The sequence below is a fragment of the Scylla paramamosain genome, chromosome 20, assembly GCF_035594125.1.
Source record: "Scylla paramamosain isolate STU-SP2022 chromosome 20, ASM3559412v1, whole genome shotgun sequence".
In the NCBI taxonomy this organism is placed as follows: domain Eukaryota; kingdom Metazoa; phylum Arthropoda; class Malacostraca; order Decapoda; family Portunidae; genus Scylla; species Scylla paramamosain.
Window position 1 is genome coordinate 21246495 of NC_087170.1, and position 22280 is coordinate 21268774.

At 45.1% G+C, this 22280-nt stretch overlaps 1 protein-coding gene across 2 annotated transcripts in view; it reads left to right on the top strand.

Moving 5' to 3' along the window:
- Positions 1 to 22280, top strand: part of LOC135110617 (ATP-binding cassette sub-family G member 8-like) — a 73209-nt gene that overhangs the window by 39665 nt on the left and 11264 nt on the right. For both annotated transcript variants that reach the window (XM_064023138.1, XM_064023139.1), the window contains 5 exons: positions 1113 to 1207; positions 1827 to 2001; positions 4679 to 4943; positions 5334 to 5489; positions 7931 to 8159. In XM_064023138.1, coding sequence (XP_063879208.1) covers positions 1114 to 1207; positions 1827 to 2001; positions 4679 to 4943; positions 5334 to 5489; positions 7931 to 8159 — 919 coding nt within the window. In that variant the 5' untranslated portion in view covers position 1113. The remainder of the gene's footprint in view (positions 1 to 1112; positions 1208 to 1826; positions 2002 to 4678; positions 4944 to 5333; positions 5490 to 7930; positions 8160 to 22280) is intronic.

The following is a 22280-nucleotide window of genomic DNA, read 5'->3' on the forward strand; positions in this document are numbered from 1 at the left end:
ATAATATTGTGCAGGCCAATGTGGTGCGCTGATACTGCAACAATTGGTGAGACAAGGCAAACTTACAGCATATCGGAGGTAATAAAGACAGGTATCGAAGAACAAAACCCGTGTGTAAATGAATGCCCCAGGGATGTGCACTTACCAACATTATGATTAGTCTAGGCCATGGAGCGACTTGAATTTGCTTTTGAATTATGAATGGCTGGCTTCCTTAATCCTTCTCGGGGGATGTCATTGCTGAGCGTCTGTAATATTACCCGGTGTGAAACATAACGTGACACGCTCAGTAAGGCTCTCAGGTAGGGAGAGAGACAGAGAGAGAAAGAGAGAGAGAGAGAGAGAGAGAGAGAGAGAGAGAGAGAGAGAGAGAGAGAGAGAGAGAGAGAGAGAGAGAGAGAGAGAGAGAGAGAGAGAGAGAGAGAGAGAGAGAGAGAGAGAGAGAGAAAATAATTTGGTCTACCCTGGAACTTACAGCTCCATAATCTATTTTCTTTGAGACTGGATATAGAAAACAGTGGTTGAAGGAGTAGCTATGCAATACTTTTTGTTTAATACGTGAAGTGTAGATGTAATGTTGGCTTTTCGGATTGTTAACCTTTGATAATGGTGGCATCTAATTAATCTTGTCCTCATATTAAAACAAAATTAAACGAAAAAGAGCGAGGGTGAGGAAGAGAGGAAGAATAATAGCTATCAGTAGCTAAAAATAGTGAGATCGTAGCCTTTTTCTGACCATCACGTGACCATCGGATCGTGACGCGGAAGAGGAACGTCAGGTCATCACGAAAGTTTCAGGCAGACATTTTATCCGGAAATTCAGTGAAGGATTTAAATACTTACTTAAATATTTGTTTGGCTGTGGAGTTTGTTTGTTTGTTTAGTGGTCAGATGTTTATGCGTCAAATACTACGGAGACTTAATAAACTCTATAAATCTGAACATGATTCCTGGATTGGCCTCAAAAAAAGTAAAAAAGAAAATAAACGAATACATAAAAGATAAATAAGATCAACTATACACCAGAACCACTAAATACTTAACTTTCTTCCCTTCTAATGGCCGACACTCACCTCTCTCTCTCTCTCTCTCTCTCTCTTTTTCTCCTTCAGGATGAGTGAGCTGTGGGAGCTTAACACCATGGACCGGCGGTACTCCATCCCGCCCTCCACCATCTCCGAGCCCCGCCCACCTCAGCAAACACGATGTAAGTTCTGGCTTCTCCGTCACCCCTTCCGTACATTACCTGGTTTTAGATGTTATTTATCGATTGCCACCAATTCTCTGTTACGTTATTCTTTTATATAGGTTTGTTTTATATTTGTGAGGTAGAGCGCCATAAAAAAAACGTTGTTGCTGCCTTTTAGATCAGTCAGCGTTGTAACCCAGTTCTAACCATTGCTTTATATAACTCCATTTATTTCATGTCTTCTTTCATTTTTATCACTGTTCTTTTTGTTCCCTGATTCTTCACCTCTTTCCTTTCCTCTTTCTAATAAAATAATCCACTTTTCTGCCGTTTTCTTGTGATTCTCTAAATCCTTTCCTCAAATTTATCTAGTTTCTCTGTATATATTCTTCTAGCTCTCCTCACCTATCTTTCTTTTATTTATTTATTTATTTATTATTTTTTTACACTACTATAACGTCTCCAGAATCTATTAGTTTTCCTCCGCTGTCTCAATTTTACACGCATGCAATCATCCTCTTCTTGTTTATATCCCTAAGATTTTCCTCTGTTACTTCACCTTCACACTTATCCATCCTCCTTTCGTTAGTCATGTCGCCTATTCTTTATCTATTTTCAAACTTTTCTTCCCTTCCAGCGGGCAGCACACTTCCCTCCACCTGTGACGACCTGCACGCGTGGTCCATCTATCGCCAAAACCTCAATTCAGACTTCACCGACTCGGCTCTCGGCTCGCAAGAGAAGGCGCCGCTGCCCTATGGTAACTTCCAGCTCAGAGAGTCCACGGTCCACTCTATTCTTAATAATCCCAGGTCAGTTTGTATGTGTGTGTGTGTGTGTGTGTGTGTGTGTCTGTGTGTGTGTGTATGTGTGTGTGGGTGTGGGTGTTACTTTAAGCATTTTGTTTTAATAAGTTAGTTTTTCTTACTTCTACTACTACTACTACTACTACTACTACTCTCTTCGTCGTGATTTTCTTACTCTTTAATTTCGTCGACCATTATTTCAGTTAAGCAAGTATACCCTTAAAAATTTTCTTCCCCCGCCGTTTACTAGCAGAAAATGTAGTGAATGATACGTAGACTTTTTTATCATGAGCTTCTGAGTTTTCTTTTGTTTGTTTTCGTTTTCCCACCTATTTTATATGATGATGGTAGTAGTAGTAGTAGTAGTAGTAGTAGTAGTAGTAGTAGTAGTAGTAGTAGATTGTTATTCTCTATAAAGCAGATCACTGGCGAAGAGATGAACGTGTGTGTGTGTGTGTGTGTGTGTGTGTGTGTGTGTGTGTGTGTGTGTGTGTGTGTGTGTTCAATTTACACAAACTGGAAGTAAACACAGAGAAGAAAGAGGAAAGAGGAGGAGGAAGTAACACAATTCTTCCTTCTCGTTGGTGTGAGTGCGGGAGGGAGGTTGGTGGGTTGCAGGAGTAGGCAGGGAGGAAGGGGGGTTCAACAGCCCGCCCCTGCCATTACCTGTGGGAACACCTGGCGAGTGGTCCATCAGGGCAGCCAGGTGAGGGAGGCGTCAGGGTGTTTGTGTGTGCGTTGCGTGGCCGTGCGCGTGTTCCCAGTGGTCGTTCATCAAGTGTTTTACGGATGCGTGGGATTTTACTGATTATTTTACGCCAGGACAACCGTTGGCTGGCGCTGGATGGGGCCCGTGTACACCGCTGCCGCACGCTGTTGAAGCCTTTCGTGTTACGCTGTTTGGGAGAATGACTATTATGGTTGTTCTTTATGTTTATCAAGATTGTCCGGTGTAAGAACAGCGATAGCAAAAGAAATAGTAATCTAAATCTCTCCGCGCTTGTAGTTATATATTTGTTAAGTTAAGTGGTTAGAATATAGTCCTACATTTATGGTTAACGAATGAAAGTATCTCCAAATTGAGTAAACCTTTGTTGGAGACGGAAACTAGAGTGTAACATTTTGCTGACCAAGAAACTCTAAGCTACATACTACCCTTTGATCACAGCTTCTCGTCTCTTCATTGTGCTGCACGTAGTTCTCCTGTTCGCTCCCTTGGGAATGATCGGTCCTCTCGATGCTTCGCTTTCCTCATTTTTAGTCATGCGTAACGTTATCAGCTTGTCTTTCACGGGTCAAAGAAACGAATGTGGTGCAAAAGAGTTTACCCCACGAAGAAAAAAAGAAAACGTGTCGGGATACGTGTCGAAGAAAATGTTAAAGTTTGAGGGGAGACAAAACGAAAAGAGGAGGCACGTTTTCTGTTTTGTTCCCACGGGTCTGACGATTACAAAACGCATGACACGGCGATTCCAGTCACATAAATCTGCATTGCGGCGTGTCAAGAGACGTAGCAACCACAACGCCTAACCGATCTATCTGTCTGTCTGTTTCTCTGTTTCTGTCTTGGATTGTCTCCTATCTACCTATCAACTCTCTCTCTCTCTCTCTCTCTCTCTCTCTCTCTCTCTCTCTCTCTCTCTCTCTCTCTCTCTCTGACTGCGCCTTCCCACGTGGTCCGCCGCTTAATGCGATGGTAATTGCCGTTCGTGACAGAGAAAAACTGTCCGTGTAATGGAGATTAGTGTGTGTGTGTGTGTGTGTGTGTGTGTGTTGTCGTTACTGTTTGTATGTTTATTCTGCTTCACTCTGTATGATTCACTTTAAGTCCTCGCCCTTCCTTCCTTCCTTCCTTCCTTCCTTCCTTCCTTCTTTCCTTCCTTCGTTTAAATTGCTTGAAATTCAACTTATTTTTTTTCTTCTTCTTCTTTTTCTATAAGGATTACTAGTACTCGATCTTTTCTCACACATATCTTCCTTCCCCTCCCTCCCTTATCCCGCTACATTGTTCCCTCACTTAATATAATACCTTACCTTCCCTCAACCCGCCGCCACTTCCATCACACCATGTAATATCTTTCTTCTCAATTTCACCGCCTTCGTTCCCTCTTTTCCCGTAATTTGGTAAGCTCCTGAACCCTCCTTCCTAACGTGCACCCATCCGTCTAATCACTTCTCCTGTCGCCTTCACTTCATCACTATCTCCTTTACGTAACGAGCCAAAACTGTGCACTTCCTTCTCTTTCATCTCTCATTCCTTTATTTTTCACTTCCTCTATTCTCTTCGTTGTTTTCTTACTTCACTGTATTCATTTTCTTTTCTTTTATCCTCTTGCATATAATATTCATGTCTTCCATCATCCTCTTTCATCATTTTCTTGTTTCCTTTCACGTACCACTTCCTTCTCTCTTCTCCCTTCCTCTCTACTTCCATCTCCACCTACTTCTTCCTCCCCTTCTTCCTTCACGTAATCCTTCTATCCTCTCTACTTCAACAAAAACCTTTTTCACCAACTTCTTGTTCCTTTCATGTAATCCTCTCTTCTCTTTTCTCCCTCCTCTCTACCTACTTCTTTCTCTCTTTTTCCTTCACGTAATCCTTCTACTTCCCTCTATGCTTCAATCAGAACCTTTTCATCATCTTGCTCCTTTCATGTAACCATTTCTGCCCTCTTCTCTACAGGTATGGCCCCAAAAGTGAGCTGGGTTCCAACATGTTCACCTACCTCAAGTTTGGTCTGCCCCGCGTCTTTCCTCCTGCGGCGCCTGGGCGGGAGGGCAGCAGCGGGTATGACTCCAGTGACGACGGGGGCGGCGGGGGGCGAGGGCGAGGGGGTGCGTCATCTATCGGGCGGGGGGACAGGTATACAAGAAGCAAGAGTAACCCCGACCTGTTAGCGGCGAGGGACTGGAACTCACCTGTGCCCACTAGGGAAGTCCGCACGAAGGTAAGGAGGTTAAAGGATACATGCAATAATACACTGTAAGATCCTACCTGGGTTGTTTGTCTACCAGTGTTAGTAGTAGATGTAGGACAGCACACTAAAAGGAGGAGGAGGAGGAGGAAAAAGGAGGGCGAAGGAGGAGGGGGAGACTGTTAGATGGGCATTGCTTTTGCTTTTAAAGAGAAAACTGAGTCAGATAAAAGGATGAAAAAAAAAACGGATATTACATACTTTTTACTAATCTAACACCGCCTGTGCAACTGAAAACCTCCACGAAATGAAGTAAAAGTATAGAAAATGAAAAACAAAAAGCAGATGAACAGGTAGACACAGGTTATCCATCACCCTTCTCTCCTTCCGTCACTCACGCCCTTCCCTTACGTTCCTCCGCAGAGCTCAAGCGAGGCCAACCTTCTCGCTGCCGACAACTACTACAGGGAGCGTCGGGGCATGGGCGGAGGAGTGGCCAGCAGGTTAGGAGGGTCGCAAATGTCCATCACGTCGAGGCATTCCAGGCGATCCAGACAACAAGGTGCCATCTTCAACCAGGTGAGTTCACGGTAGACGGTATTCAAGATTATTAATTTGAGTGTTTGCTACGTAGGTATGGCCTTGATGTTTTCTTGTTTAGATGGCTATAACTTTCACTCCCATTGTGTTTGTGTATGATAAATAACAGATTCCAGGTACATCACCGGGGTTAAGATTGAGAGAAATAAAGCACAGTGGAATAATATTGACTGTAGCACGTTACTTCTTGTCTTAACGTGTTTGAACTTAAATTCTCATGTACTTCTGTAATGTTGCATTATTAATTGTTTTTGCTTACCTTTTTTTTTTTGTTCACTTTGTTATTCATAACTCAGAGAGAGAGAGAGAAAGAGAGAGAGAAATGCCTTCCCCACAGTTGCTATAACTGATTTAGGTTTTTTTCGCGGTTTTATGTGTGTGTGTGTGTGTGTGTGTGTGTGTGTGTGTGTGTGTGTGTGAGCTAAATAAGGGTGAGGCAATACACATCACTTCCTTGTTCCCAGCTTCTCTTCCTCCGCCCCCTACTTTTCTTCGTCGTCGTCCTCCTCCTCCTCTTTCTCCTGCCCCCCCAACTCCTCCTTCTCCTCCTCCTCCTCCTCCTCCTCCTCCTTTACGTTATTACAGGTTCCTAAATTCCTTCCTGGTTAGGCCTGGGTAAAATAGAAAAGGCTTAATCACACACACACACACACACACACACACACACACACACACACAATCTTTCTCTCTCTCTCTCTCTCTCTCTGCTCATCAATCATAATCCAATTGAGACTATACCAATGAAGCTTCACTGATACACACCATTAAACTAACATAAACATAAACAACACACATTAGTAAACCACTCATCCGCTCTCCCAGTATTTTTTTCCCCCATGGGTAAATATTAACAGGTAACGGAAACATGTGTTTTGTTACCTACGAGTGAAGATTCCCATGAACGATTTTCCTTCCCTCTCCCACCCCTCCTACTCTCTACACTCCTCTCTCATCGTTCCCATTCCCATCCTTCTCGTCTCAGTAGCTCTAGTCGTCTTTAGTTACGTGGCCTGTGTGTGCTGGCAACGAAGTGGATTAAGAGTTACCTCTGCACTCATTTGTAATTGTTGTAATGCCTGTATACTCCTTGTTTATCACCCGTCACCTGCATCCTGTGTGTGGCTCTCTCTCTCTCGCTCCCTCTCTCTCTGAAGGCATGACTCACGGTTCCCAAAGTGTGTGTGTGTGTGTGTGTGTGTGTGCGAACGTATTTTTCCCAGCCCAATTCCTAATTTCTTGCTCGACGCCTCAAAAGACTCACACCGTGCTCTTTCAAAATTCTGAGCTATTTTTCCTCGTACACCTTTACATTTTCACGTTGGCACAATCGTCTTCTCGCTCCCCTTGTCTCTCAACATGAGCCGGCGTGGTCTTCAAGTATTTTGCTTTTTCCGAGGAACAATAGAAATGTCAGTGATGCGTCGGACGATCTAGTGGAGGAATGTCAGATGCAAGTGTTTATTGACGGAAAGAAAATGGATTTGACCGCGCGGAGAGGAGTGTGGGAGCGGCGGGGCGGGGAACTTGGGAAAGCAGGCGGCAGGGTCAGGCTGAGACGCGGAGGCGGAGCGTCGAGCAAAGACGAGTCAGTGTTTGCTCGACTGTCGTAGAGGGAGGTAGTATCGTTTCGTCTCTCCAGTCATCGTCACGCGGATCAAACCAGCTGACGCACAGTGACGCGTGTTGACTTGGCCGGCAGTGATAGCAAAGTGAGATCAAAAGTTTCCTGCGATTACTTACGTCTGACTTTCATGATTTTAATGTTCTGCTTTAAAAGATGACGTTGAGTGCCATATATACAAAAACCATGACTGCAGGAGTAGATTTGGCGGTGGCGGGGCGTGAGTGACAGCGTACAGTTGAGTCCAGGAAGCTTTGTGGTGTAAGACGACGAACAGAACAAAAGGAAACTGAGGAAAATGGAATATATAAGACTCAAGAATTTGTCTCCACGAACCTTTCCTCAACCTGTAGCCGCCTCCCCTTCCTCCTCCTTCAACCTTCCCTACCGCCCCTTCCCTTCCCTCCAGAAGTCGTCCTCCGCCCTTCCTCACCCCCTCCACAAGGCCTCCGGGTACTCTAGATTTTCCTACGCCTCCCCAAATAATCAGTACCCTTTCGTCCCTGCCCCCCAGTACCCAACCCTCACTCTTTCCCCCTCCTCCAGTTTCCCGAGGCAGTACCCGACTCCTACCCTCCCCAGAGTCAACAAGCCCTCCCTCGCACCCACCTCCATTCTTTCCTCCTACGCCCACAGCCCTCAACTCAGCCACAACCCTCAACCTAACCACATCCCTCATCCACTAGCCAAACCCACCCCACACCCCACCTACACCCCTCATAATGCCTACACCTCACAGCCCAACACGACCTACACGCCGCACACCCACCGCCCTCACGCCCCCAACCTCACCACACAGAACCACGACGGCACGCCTCACAGGGACCCGCCCATGCTCAACGATAAGCTCTTCCCTCGCGACAACCCGTGGGCGGAAGAGGTGGGCGGCGTAGGCATGAAGACGCCCCACCTGCAGATCCGTGGGCTGGTGTACGAGACTCACGGGCGAGGCGGGCGCACACACCTCCTTGACAGCATCTCTCTGGAGGCTCGCGGCGGGGAAGTGCTGGCTGTGCTGGCGACGAATGGTAAGTGTTGATCTCTTTGCTTTTCTTGTTGATGCAAGAGGGGCACCGGCATAGGGCAACAAAAAGAATGGGAAAAAAAAGGCCCTCGGACGTGACAGTCTCTAAAGAAAGGTAAAAAAGGATCATAAAATTGTTGAATTTTGGTGCATGTAGTTGTGTGAAGGAGGGATGTCTTTTCACTCTTTGCTTGGCTGACTCACCTTTTTCTTTGTCTTTTTTTATGTGTCTGAGACCGGTCAAGGGCACAAAATTTAACAAAAAAGGAAAAACCGCTCTCACAATGCCGTTCTCTAACAGAAATTTCTGGAAAAGAACAGAAAGAACTTGTCAGCTGAGTTTGTTGCTTTCCTGTGTTACGTTTGCCCGCATTCTTAAACATTTTGGTGTCTTACGTCGGCTGCTTTATAAAAAAAAAATTTTTTAAAACAGGATTTCATGTGAGTTTATTGACGTTTTCAAGGGTGTTCTCATGATTGATTAACAAATAAATAAACGGACTTACAGGTAAACAGATAAATAAATATAGACACATGTAGAAAGGTTTGTATATAGGAAATTATGAATCGGCACAGATATAGACAGGTAAAGTAAACGATGGATGGCTGGATAGTTAAATAGATAGATAGATAGATAGATAAAGATAGATTAAGAACAGACACTGATTGCTATACAGATTAACAGTTAGATAGATACCCAGATAGATAAAACACAGTACTCCCAACAGATACAGACAAACATGCAAATCCACCGATAGAAGGAGACCTAGACATATAAGATAAATGTATTCCTAGATAGACATTAGCGTAGAACCTTAGAAATCATCGTCCTCTGCTTCCTGGTGGTCACTCGCTGAAATGACCACCTCCAGTACCGCCCCTGTGGTTTCCCTTCCAATGCCAGCACCACATTGAGCCGCGGAACGAGTGGGTTGGAGGTAATGTCATTGGTTACGTCCCCTTAGCGTGAGATCCCGTGACGAGTGGAGTGTGACATGACTGTGAAAAATCGTGTCTTATTCTTGGGTGTTACGCCAGTGCTCCTTATTGAGAGATGTGGTTATTGTGTGTACTGTTGCTGCTGCTACTGTTGTTACTACTACTACCACTACTACTACTGTTGTTGTTGTTGTTGCTTTCACTACTTACTTCTGCTATGTACTGTTACACGAATCACAGAGTTACGAATGCTTTTATGAGCCAATCAAAGAATTAGTAGACATTTCGTCAGCCAGTCATATTTGAAATTTGGTTTCGGGAAAGACTAACACCACTTATACGACTTATGAGCAAAATGTCATTAGAAAAAGCAAGATTATTTCAGACACCCTAACAAGCTACATTCCTGATCCAAATTGTTAGTCATGGAAAGTTACATATTGATCCCTCTTTTCTAAATGCATAAAGGCTACAGTTCATGAAACAGGTGATCCTCCAACAACTATTTGCTTCTCTACATATCTCCAGGAAGCGCCACTGCATACCGATCCCTGTTTCTTCAATGCATATAGGTACAGTTCATGAAATACGGTACCTACAGTTATATGTTTTGTGTATCCTCTGTAAGCATCACCGATCAGCTGTACCAAAACTCCAGCGGTACATGGATAGCGGTTGGTGTTCCGTCTGTCACTCCTCCCTCCCTGGGCCTGTGATGTGGCCTGTTCTGGTGTTCTGCATCGCGCCTGTTATTGCGTTCTGGTCCGTGCCGCGGGGAGTGGAGTGCAGCTGTTTTGTGGCTTATTTACCCTGGCGCTGTGCTGCTTCCCTCAGCGACGGGCGTGCGTGCGTGTGGTACCGTGTAGCGCGCAACCCTCGGCTCTCCCCCTTACCCCCTCCCTCCACCATGCCTCTGCTCTCTGACCCTCCGTATGCACACACACACACACACACACACACACACACACACACACACACACTCGTAAAGGTCTCTAGTAAGAATTCAAATAGTGGTAGTGTCAGCAGTAATAGTAGTACATGTTGTTGTTGTTGTTGTTGTTGTTGTTGTTGTTGTTGTTACTGTTATTACTATTATTGACGTTTTCTTCTTCTCCTCCTCCTTCTTCTTCTTCTTCTTCTTCTTCTTCTTCTTCTTCTTGCTTTTCTTGCTGTTGGTTGTGAAAGTTGTGGTGGTGGTGGTGATGGTTGTGGCGATGGTGCTGTGCTATTGTCGTTGCTTCTGGTGCTGCTGCTGCTGCGTGTAACATTAGAGTAATACTGTGAATCACAAGGTAACAACACGCATTACAATCTTTAAAGTCATATTTGACGGAGATAACGCATTCACTCCTGGTTATTTGTCCGTCTGTCTGTTTGGCTGTCTATCTATCTGTCTGTCAGCATGATCATTTTGTTCATGCGCTTATTGCTGTTCATTTGTCATGGAATGTGGGCAGCAGCTCTAAACGACGGGATCATGAACCAGAGAGAGAGAGAGAGAGAGAGAGAGAGAGAGAGAGAGAGAGAGAGAGTTGAAGTTGGTTACGGTCATGTCAACAGAAGAATACCTATTTTTACCCAGGAGGAGGAGGAGGAGATGGACGAAAAAAGTAAAATAAATCCGAGAACTGGCAAACTAAAAAATAAATAATAAAAAAAAAAAACACGGCAGAAAAGCAGGAAGTGGACTGGCTTGGGTCCTGCTTGGCAAACACCGCGCCGCAATGTTACCGCGCCTCGTCTTTTATAATCTTCTCATCCCTCGTCGTCCAGTGTGTACAGCCTACGTTGCCTTGAGAAGTGTTACGTACCTTATCATTTATCTGTATCTTGAATCCTTTCCCCGCATTCCATCTCCTTCTTTTCCTTTCTTTATTCACTTACCAAAAGAAATCATTGGTGTCATGTAGCTTAACACTTATCTAGAAAAATCTATCCATATCTTTCTCTTTTTTTGCTTTTGTCTCTCAGTTTATTCCTCCTTCCTTCATTCTTTTTTTTTCCATTCTCGTTCCTCTTTCCTTCCCTGTCTTTTTATCTCCTTCGTCCCATTTGTTCTTCTTTCTCTCCCTCCTTCACTCCCTCCTCCACGCACCCACATGCATAATTCACAAAACGCAAAACACTTTTATCTCCCCTCTCTCACTCTCCCATTTCACTCCTCTTCCCTCATTATTTTTCTATATTCATCATTCCTGTACTTTATTTCCCTTTCCCTCCTTCACTCTCTCATTCACGCATACACATTCATAACTAAGAGGCAAAATAATTCATCTCCTCCCATAATTCACCACATTCGCAACACCACGACACCACTGGCAACACTCCAACAACGAGGCAGGTGTCGCTTTGAGGTGTATGTGTATAGAGGGTGTGTTGTGAATTGGTGAGTGTCTTTATTTACACTTCTAGGCAACCCTACAGCCTCTCCTCCTCCATCTTGTGTCCACTCAGAGCAGGACACGGGGTAGGACACAAGGGAACACAAAGGAAGAATGAGTAATAGTCTTATTAGCGTTTGTATGAGATAAGGTGTACTGTTTAATAGGTTAAGTTAGGTTAGGTTAGTTAATGTATGTGTGTTGGATGGTGAAAGGTGAAGATGTATTGGAAAGTTGCATATTGGGGGGGTATATAGATTTTCTTTCTCCCCCTCTCTCTCTCTCTCTCTCTCTCTCTCTCTCTCTCTCTCTCTCTCTCTCTCTCTCTCTCTCTCTCGCTCTCTAGATATTTTCTCCTCCTTTCTCCTACAGGTGTCTCTCTCTCTCTCTCTCTCTCTCTCTCTCTCTCTCTCTCTCTCTCTCTCTCTCTCTCTCTCTCTCTCTCTCTCTCTCTCTCTCTCTCTCTCTCTCTCCACTCTCCCTTCTGCGGTTGAACAGAGCACCACCTTCTACATGAGTGAGCTTTCACTCCACCTCATCACCCTCCTCTTCCCTCCACTGCTTTTCCCTCCCTCCCTCCCTCCCTCCCTCACTAGTAAATAAATTCCCGTATCATCGTGTTTTTTTTTTTTTTTTTTTGTGGAGAATCGTGTCACTGTGATGGTTGAGAAGACTGAGGTGAAACGAACATTTTTTTTTTTTATATCTGGTTTATTACTCTACTTCTCACTGTGCTCCTCTTCCGATTCTTCTTCCTCATCCTCATCCTCTCCTCTTATAAAGAAATTAGAAGATACGGTTGAGAAAAATCGGAAATAGAGAGGCATGACCGACAGAGAGAGAGAGAGAGAGAGAGAGAGAGAGAGAGAGAGAGAGAATCAGAAAGAAGAAAAAAATTGTGAGAAAGAAGTTACCATATTTTTTGCTGCGTTTTTTCTATTCATTCCCGCGAAGAATGTAGGACGCGTGTGGAGGAGGGGAAGAGGGAGAAGGAAGAGGAGGAGGAGGAGGAGGAGGAGGAGGGGGGAGAGAAGAAACAGGAAGAGGAGTAAGAGAAACAGGATGAGCATAAGAAGCACCAGAAGGAGGAGGAGGAGGAGGAGGAGGAGGAGGAATAAGAGGAAGAGAGTAAGCATTTTCAGCCTCACCACACGAAAATTCAACGTCCATAACTAAAACTCTTCTCGGGATAAGTAACTTCATTTGATGGTTGAGAAGGTAAAGAGCACCACCTTTTCCTCCTCTTTCTCTTCCTCCTCCTCCCACTTCCTCCACCGCGGCAACACCCATAGAACAAAAGCCTGAAATTCTTATACTTCATTTCCACATTTTCGGATTCTCAAGAGTATCAGTTTATTGTAATGTTGTTGTGTAATGAACCTGACCTATTGTGTAGTCCGCTCCGTGCTTCACTTTACTAATCACGGTGGTACTGTTCTTAGTAATAATCAAAGTCTGTCTTGTAATCAAAATCTGTAGAGATATATTCCTTCTGTACTCTTCATATCGAGGTGTTAACGCTTGGAGAGTCAGTGGATTGTGAAAATGGCATGAAGAGATTTCGTTCTGTTGCTATTCTGTTTTCTACACTGCTTTCTATACTGCTCCTTGCAATAAATGTGTTCTGTGATGTGGTGAGCCAAAGAGCCTTGTACATCTCTCATTTAGCTGTTTGTTTGTGTGTGTGTGTGTGTGTGTGTGTATGTGTGTGTGTGTGCGTGCCTGACATTCTTCCAGGCCTCACTCCTTCTCCAGCCCCTCCCTCCCTCACCTCCTCTAATGTGTGTAGTCCCCGCGACCCACTTAAGCGCGCCACATTTCCCGCAAACAAGCAAAAGCTCCAGTCAGCCCGAGGGACGAAAACTTATTGCTTCATCCTGGCAGCCTCGACCTTGCGGGAGGCGCTTGTTACTGTGTTGGCTCGTAACAGGGGGTGTCACGGACCGGCACTGTGACCGGATGTGCGGGACCGCCGAAGGAGGACACGCGCGCCGCATACATTCATGTTTCTACCGGCGGTGGTGGCGGTGGTGGTGACTGTGGTGGCGGAAGGGGCAGCGGCTACTTGGACACATTCGACATCCTCACCCGCCATCCCACTGTGGGCTCCTGGCTTCCTGTGGGTTTGGGTTCATTGCACTTCGCTTGGTCTCGGAGAATCTCCCTCCGTCAGCAGGGAGACTTCAGCCCCCAGGCGCCCAACACGCGTTTCCTTCCGTCCAGGGCTCGGCAGGTGTTTCCCGCCGCCCGATGCTGACCACAGCGAGGGAGAGTCCACGTTAATCACACAACGCGGCAGGGAGTCGGCCACTGCCCTACAGCCATTGCTCAGAGAAAACTGTCGATGCTGCTTGTCACAGGCGAGATTCTGAGGCGAGGAGATGCAGGGGAGCACGTGCAAAATGCGAATCTTGAGACTGCTCTAACACCAGCCTCCCTCACTCACCGCGGCCACGATATTCACAGAGGAGCACCGCCGCCGTCTCAGAGTCACCCTTCAAGTTAATGTTTGAAGAATTGGATGTGGTTGACCAGTCGCATCTCGGTCTCGCTGAATTCCATTACTAATCACGATCCGATACTGATCTTGGTTTCCACACGTGGTTTCACTTCAGTGCGCAGGTTGGTATGAACTGTTGAGTGTCCCTTTATCTCAGGACGTGGATCACAGTTTACACGGATTAGGATTTACGCTTGATTGAAGTTTACAGAGAACTCTACTTCTGAATGAAATCTTTATCGAATGTGTTAGAGGAAGGCGGCTGAAATGAGGAAGGAAGGAAGGGAAGTGAAACTGTTGCTCTGTGCCGCCCCACCTGGCGCAGCAAGGCCTGGTTTAAAATGTAAATTATGAGATAATTACCTACGATTACCTGAAAAATAGAAGAAAGAGACTGACTCTCCAATTTCTTGCCTTATTTTACTTTTCACTCGTTTATTCACTTGTTCATTTCCTCATTCATCGTGGGATTTCCTTTTCTTGTCCTCTTTGGTGACACTTGGCTTGTTTCCATAGTTTTTCTTACTCATTCGTATATTTATTCACTCACTAATTCATTAAACAACCTATTTGCATCTCTAGTCTTCCTTACTGGTGACATTTTCCTTAGTTTACTTTTGCTTTACTAATTTATTCGTGTATTTATTCATTCACCATCTCATAAAACGACCTACTTGCATCTCTACCGTTCCACACTGATGTCTCGAGTCTCGCTGCCTTATCAAGGTCATCATCTTGCCGTGTAAGTGCGTTTGTCGGCGTGGGGGGCGGGGGGAGAATGATAGCGGCGCCCCCAGCCCGCGGCGTCACCACCACCACCACCACCCACTCAAGCCAAACTCAGTATTCCGTTGAGAGTATCATGACGACGGCTGCGGCTTCCTTTCATGCCTCAGACAATGAAGCCTCGAATTTGTGAAGCCTTGCGTCGAGGCATGTGGGGTCGGAGAGTGGTGGGGCCCTTGTGGGAGGAAGGTGAATAGGGAGCGGACGCAAGGCAATGTCGGGGTGAGAGATGGGGGGAAAACAGGGGTCAGGGTGCCGCTAACTGAATCATATCGCCGGAAATCTTCACATCTTCCCAGGTGCAGGAGCTTCCCTTACCTCCCTGCCTCCGTGTCTCCGTCCCTCATCTTTCTCCCTTCTCCCTTCTCTCTCACCCTTCCTTCCCTCTCTTTCCGGCTCCCATGCTCGACACAATGGCAGGTACAGAGAGACAGAGACAGACTGTCGTACACATACGAGTACAGACAGACATATATAGATTGAAAGAAATGCAATATGACACAGATTCAAACTGGAAGACACAAAGACAGAGAAATACATACTAAAAAACATAGAGAGAGAGTTACAGACTGAGATACATGGAGACAGATAGACAGACAGGCAGGCTTAATTATCTGACTGCTAGACACTTATAAATAGCTACATTAAAAAGCAGTATTTTGTGCTGAAAGTAACATATTTGTCCAAAAGAGACAATAAAAATTTAATAGTGTGTGTGTGTGTGTGTGTGTGTGTGTGTGTGTGTGTGTGTGTGTGTGTGTGTGTGTGCGCGCGCGCGGCTAGAATCCCTCTGAATTTTGTCATGTATCTGATTACCACCCGAACAAGGAAAGCTGGGAGGAGTAGGGAAGAAGCGAGGCAGGTGACGGACGAAAGGAGGGACGGCTTCACACGCTCAGGTCAGAATGAGACGTGATTCAGACTTCTCGAACCAGCTCTCATTCGTTTGGCCGGCTCACTTTATTTATCTTTATGAGAGAGAGAGAGAGGGAGAGAGAGAGAGAGAGAGAGAGAGAGAGATTACTTATCGGTCTTGTGATGTGTTGTACGTGTTCTTGTATGTCTACGCGTGTGTGTGTGTGTGTGTGTGTGTGTGTGTGTGTGTGTGCGACTGCGGTTACGTGATGGGAGAGAAGGCAGAGCAGAAGGGGAGGGGTAGGAGTGACTCCGCCTTCACACACCGACCTCGTGACCGTATGTGTGTGTGTGTGTGTGTGTGTGTGCGCGTGTGTGTGTGTGTGAGCGTCACCGTTATCATTGTATCCTTAATGCCTTCCGGGTTCCCATCTTTTACTTTATTCTTCATGCCATGGCAGCTATTTTCTGCAAGTATTAGCTTCAAAACTTGCCCAAGAAAAGCCAAAACCATGTTGAAATGTACGTGAATACAGAAAAGTCCAGTGGCGTATTAAAGGAGGCTGTGTCCTCCCCGGGTGTCAACATGAACGGGGTGCCGGTAGGAAAATTAATAGATAAATAGACATGTCCTCTGTATTATGGATAAAATCTAAGTACAACTCAAGAATCATCTGTGAAAATGGAGTCACTGTTATTCACTCTGTCTGTTCCATCATCCATCTTATTTTCAAACCCACAAACAAACAAAACGTACAAATTAATCGAATGCGCGTGGCGTAGCCGCTTTCCCAGTGCCTCGGGCTTGCTGCGCCGGCCTTATCTTCCGTTACTTGTGACGCTGAGGCTCCGTTTCTTTACGTTTTGCTTTAACAAATAACGTGTTCAACTGCACCAGATCCGATAAGTCACCATCGCTCGCAATCAGGGTCTGTCCCCTCGATGTCACTAACTCTGATTTGCGCGGGACAACAGAGCAGTTATTTCCCTGAGGCTGAGCCGCTGAGTGCTACATCAGGTGTGTTTTGTTGACAGGTCTGATCCCGCTTGGGCGTCTCTACTCACATCTCTCGCAGTCCAGTCTGTGGTCTATGCTTAGCCATGATTGTTCCTAATAAACTGTAAGGGGAAGACTGATTCAAAGCGCTGCTAGGTGGCGGACAGAGGCCCCTGACAACAAAACCATTGGTGGATGTTACCGTTTTCTGTACAAGATTCTAAATGGATTAAGTAGCCAGATAATAATTGTTATGGTCCGAAGTGTTGCCGAGTAGCACGTACAGTACAAACCCCTCTCACGCCCGGCCGTATTTCATCTCAGTTAGTGGTTGTGGTTTCAGCTCACCGCCAAGTCATGACCAATTAACTGTTCCTTTAATTACGAATCAACGTGGACCACTGACGGATTAAGTGGATCAGAGGCAAGTGAAATGTGGACGTATCTTCAACACTATGGTGTGGGAAGTAAAGGAAAACAAGGAGGAAAAGAAAATTTTTTTTTTTTTAAATGAGAGAGAAAAATGGAAGAGGAAAAGAAACTAGAAAGGGAAACAAAGGAGAAAAAAGAAGAAAAGGAAAAAGAGAGGAAAGACTAGAAGAAAAGAAAAGGGGGAAAGAAAAAAGAAGAAAAGTAAAAAAGGAGGAGGAGGAAACTGAAAAGATACGGAATAAGAAAAAAAGAAGTGAATGGAATATGAAAAGAGGTTAAGAGGAGAAGAAGGAAAGGAAGGAAAGTAGGAAGAGATGAAGGAAAGAAGTAAGGCAGGGAAAGGCGGTGCAATTAGCCTTGTTCCTCGCCTCAATCCACTAACCACGCCACACTTGAAATATGCGCTTGTTGGCCCCAGACGTTAACATCACTGCGGTGGCGGCGGTGAGGGCCATGCGTGCTGTGGTCACTCGTGTGCATGTGTCCGCCCCGCCGCGCTCCGTGCAGGAAATGCAGGCACAGGAAGAAACTAAACTGGAAAAGATAATAGATATGAAAGAAATGTTATCTAAAACTAACCTAATCTTTACCAAAACGTGCCTTTTTTTCTGCAGATTTTTTTTCTTTTCTTCGATAGTTATTTTGTCCTCTATAATCTGAGTCTCGTCCAGCAAGTTCAAACACTGTGCTTGAAACTAGACCGCGAACTTTGAAACATTCTTCCCGATTTTCGCTTTCCTATTCCTGCCATCCGATCAGATTCAAAAGAGGAGTAAGTATCATGACACCAACTGAACTAGATTGACCAGCCCGATATGGAACGTATCCTGGTTTTTCTTTCCTTTTTCTTTGGAGGGAAGTGCAAAAGCGAGAAATTAAGCGAACTGTCGTTGTTGTTGTTGTTGTTGTTGTTGTTATTGTTGTTGCATTGTAGTTTTGAGTCTTTTACATTCTTTATCCAGCCTATACTTTACTGGCGAAGAACTGGAAACTCACGAACTCAAACCGGAGGGACGGAATGGCGGACGAAAAAAAAATAATAATAATAAATAAATGATAATAAAACAACCCTGAAGAATAACACACGTGCAAGCGACTATAACAAAGCTTCCTCGCGCTCCCTCACAGCTAGAAATAAAGAAAAGAATAAATGAGATAAAAAAAAGTACCAACAGACAAAAATAACCATAATTCCACAGTCAAGAGTAGAGTAAAAGATGTCATTTCTCTTGCAATCTTACGGTCCATCCTCTTAAATATGGCGGAATGTGCTTCTTGTGATAGTTACAGTGACGGCGGTGGGAATGGTGTTGTTAATGGTGGTGATGGTGATGGCAGTGGGTGTCCATGGCGTCACGCTCACAGCCGCCAGACGCTCAAGATTGACTTAATGATTACATTTACCTAGAACGACAGGTGGCAAAGTGGGTAGGGGAGGAAGAGGAGGAGGAAGAGGAAGAGGAGGAGGAGGAGGAAGAGGAGGAGGAGGAGGGAAAGTAAGAACAGACGGAAAAAGAAACTGTCACATTTATGGATGGGTATAAGAGAGAGAGAGAGAGAGAGAGAGGAGTTTTCCCTTCCTGACCTACTTAAATGGCACTCGAGGCTGTCACGCTATCATTCCTGCGGCTACTCTGATGACCACCACTACCCACCCCATCTCTCTCTCTCTCTCTCTCTCTCTCTCTCTCTCTCTCTCTCTCTCTCTCTCTCTCTCTCTCTCTGCAGGGGGTGGTGGGGGGGGAAGGTGTGTCTGTGTAGGTCAGGGGGGTGATTGGTTGTTAGTGTACAGTTCGTGCTACCTGTGGTTCTTCTCTTCTCTTCCCCCCCCCTCTTTCCCCTCCTTTCCTCTCCCTCTCTCCTCCCATGCAGTAGCCTCCCACGCCGCAGCTTATTGTGTTAGTCACGAAGGAACGGAGAGGTGATTTTGTCTCTTCTTTTTAACAACCGCAAGCAACGGCATCAGTGTAAATTGTGTTGTTTTGTATTTGTTTTTTGTGTAAAGTCTTGCTCATTTCACCACTTGTCTTAATTAAGGTGAAGGTGTTTGTAAGTATTGTCTTAAGGTGTTAATATGTATAGGTAATTTTCACGATCAGCTTTCATGAATTAACAGATTCAGGAAACCAAAAAGGATTAATTCATAAAAAAAAAAAAAGTATCTTGGATTCTTTTGGTTTGTTTACTGGTTCGCTTCGAGACTGACGTATGCAAATTCAGCTCTTTGTAAACGAAGCAGTGAAGATACGCAATGCCTGACATCCCTTGAGCACACACACACACACACACACACACACACACACTTTTAGGTGCTATTAAACTCTCTTTTGACGTCCAAACGAGTCCATTTTTCTTAAGGGTCAGGTGTGTGTGTGTGTGTGTGTGTGTGTGTGTATTCACTGTTTTTCGTCAGCCATCGTTTAATGAGGAGACGTGAGGGTCTGAGGTTCTTTTTCTACATATGGGGGTTCAGGTGGGCCGGATTGTATGGTGGGCGGGAAGGGGCGTCGACTACGTGAGCATACGCGGGAGTGGGTCATAACTGGCCGGCTTCTTGCGCTGTAATTGGACTCGTTAACTCGCTCTGCTGACGAGGTGATTGTGAGCTGCCAACCACGACGCCTCTTGCTCCTCATCCACAAACACACACACACACACACACACACACTTTGCTGGCGTGTAAGAACCGCCGTTAAAGCAAAGGTCGTAATTACATTTGTCTCTCATGATTCCCGTTGTACTACGTGTGTGTGTGTGTGTGTGTGTGTGTGTGTGTGTGTGATGGGTGGGTTGGTGGGTGGGTGGGTGGGTAAATGTGTAGATTCTCTCTCTCGCTCTCTCTCCCTCTCTCTCTCTCTCTCTCTCTCTCTCTCTCTGACAAGGATGAGAGTACATATTTTCCTTCATTTATCGATGAGGAAGAGTAATAAGGAATGTGAGGAATGTGAATGGAAAGAAGAAATATGGAAATCAGTGTTCGTCTTAAAATGAGATAGTTGAAAGCAAGCACGAGAAAATATGATGGGGAGAGGAAGGGACGAGCGTCAGCATTAAGAACATAAGACTACAAGGGAAACTGCAAGAACCCAACATCTTTACACGTGGCAGTCCCTGAATGAAACACAGCTATCATACCTATTTCCACCTATCATCTTCACCTATAAGTCTATCTAATCCTCTCTTAAAGCTTCCTAATGACTCGGTAATCTGCACCCACTGAGGATGAACAGGAGGAAAATATTTAAAAGTTCCCAGGAAGTCTGAAGTTTGCGGGTACACACAAGAGGAGTGTCGGTGAGAAAAACCTGGTTGTTACACCTTCCCGCCGGCGCTCTGAATGCACTGCGGGGACGTAATGGCTCGGGGGGAAGCTCAGCGCCGTGCCTTGAGGAGCCTAAATACCTGTGTTTTGCGTACGAACTTGTGTTGTGTTTATTTACCTTGTTCATATTACGCCCCTCATTGCTGGGTTTTTCCTCTCCGTGTTTTCTTTTTCCAAGCCTTACGTGTCTCCTCTCTCCATGGAAAAAGAAGGAAAAAAACTTGAGAGACGGAAATGAGGGGAAAACATAATTAGATGATCAGGTAATTTTTTTCCCCTTCCTATCAGTCTGCGAAGAGCAATAACCTTTACGAGTTTCTGAATAAATACTACAGTTTTGTGCGCGAGAATGTTCTTTAGAAAATGGCCTGCTTTATAATATGAAGCCTAATTTCTTTGTGGGAAGGGACATGTGTGTTTAGTAAGATTATTTTAGTATTGTTATTATCTAGTAGTTTTTTTTTTTTTTTTTTTAATTTGAAGTTGCTCGTCTGCTTCCGTTTTCCTTTACTGTTAGAAGACTGCAGCAGGAACACCACAGCATGAGACGGCGGGCGGAGGGATGAGGAATATTCTTACCTGTGAGTGAATCTATTTTGCTTCACCATTATCACCACACCTCACTCATTGTTTTATTAGACAGAGAGAGAGAGGGTTGGGGGGGAGAGAGAGCAGGCATTTCCTTGCTCCTCGGGGATCTGCACTGCGGGTTGCGGGAAGGAATTTTGGCTGTAAATTCAACACACACGTAGTAGAATTTCCGTCTCCAGGATATTATGCTTTATTTCTTGGGTACGGAGACGAAGCCCATTTTCAAGCATCAGTATAAACAGGTAAATACATAATACAAATAGATAAAAATGCAAGGAGGTAGATACGAGTATGAATAGGAAAATAGCAATACAAGTAGTTGAATATAAGTAGATCAATACAACGAGACAAATACTAGTACATAAATACAGGCAGGTAAATAAAAACAAGTAAATGCAAACAGATAAACAGAATCAGATAGAATCAAATAGATAAACACTCTCAAACAAATACAAACAAATGAACAAACATAGATACAAACAGATAGAAACAAACAGGTAAAACGCAACGGATAGTACCTCCTTCCCGTTATCCCAGGCGCTCCTTAAATTGGCAGTGAGGCGCGGGCTTTATGTAACGCTGTTGTGGCGGCTGTCTGTTGTTGGTCCTCGAGGGGTAATTGTGGGGGCCAATTTTTCCCTTAGTCCCCACCATCAGGGCTGAGGAGGCTCGGGAACAGTTAGGAGTCGAGGAGCGTCGCGCCTTGTGGCTCCTCCTTCCTTCCTTCCTTCCGTCATGTCTGTGTGCCGACCATATCCCTCCCAGTCTTCCCTCCCTTGCCTTGTCTTCCTTCCTCCCATGTTTGTTTTGTCAGTGACGTTGTTGTGTATGTCTTGTTTGTTACTGTGTTTGTGTGTGGGTTGGTTATTGTTGTTGTTGGTAGTGGTAGTAGTAGTAGTTGTTGTTGTAGTAGCAGTAGTAGTAGTAATTGCAGTGGATACGTGTGTGTGTCCGTGTGTCTTGTTTTCCAGAAATGGCCACACACTCACATGGACTTCCTCCCCACCTCGTCCCTGCACAGCATCGCTCCTCGTTCACTCTCCCTTCCTTCCTGCCCCCAAACCCCCAGGCAGAGAACACCTTCCCGTGAGAGATTTCAAACTGCGAGAAAATAGTTATCCACTGATTTCCTGGCAATTATAAAAAGCTGGAGGGGAGTGTCCGGCGCCTTCTTGTAGTTCTTGTAGTCATTCTTCTCTGTAGTGAGCATGCAGTGACTGAACATGCACGTGGCCATCTGGTGTGTGTACGTAGGCATTCATATTCCTACACTTCTTGCGCCGCTCTCAGATGTGACTTGAGCCAGGGACGATATTCTCAAT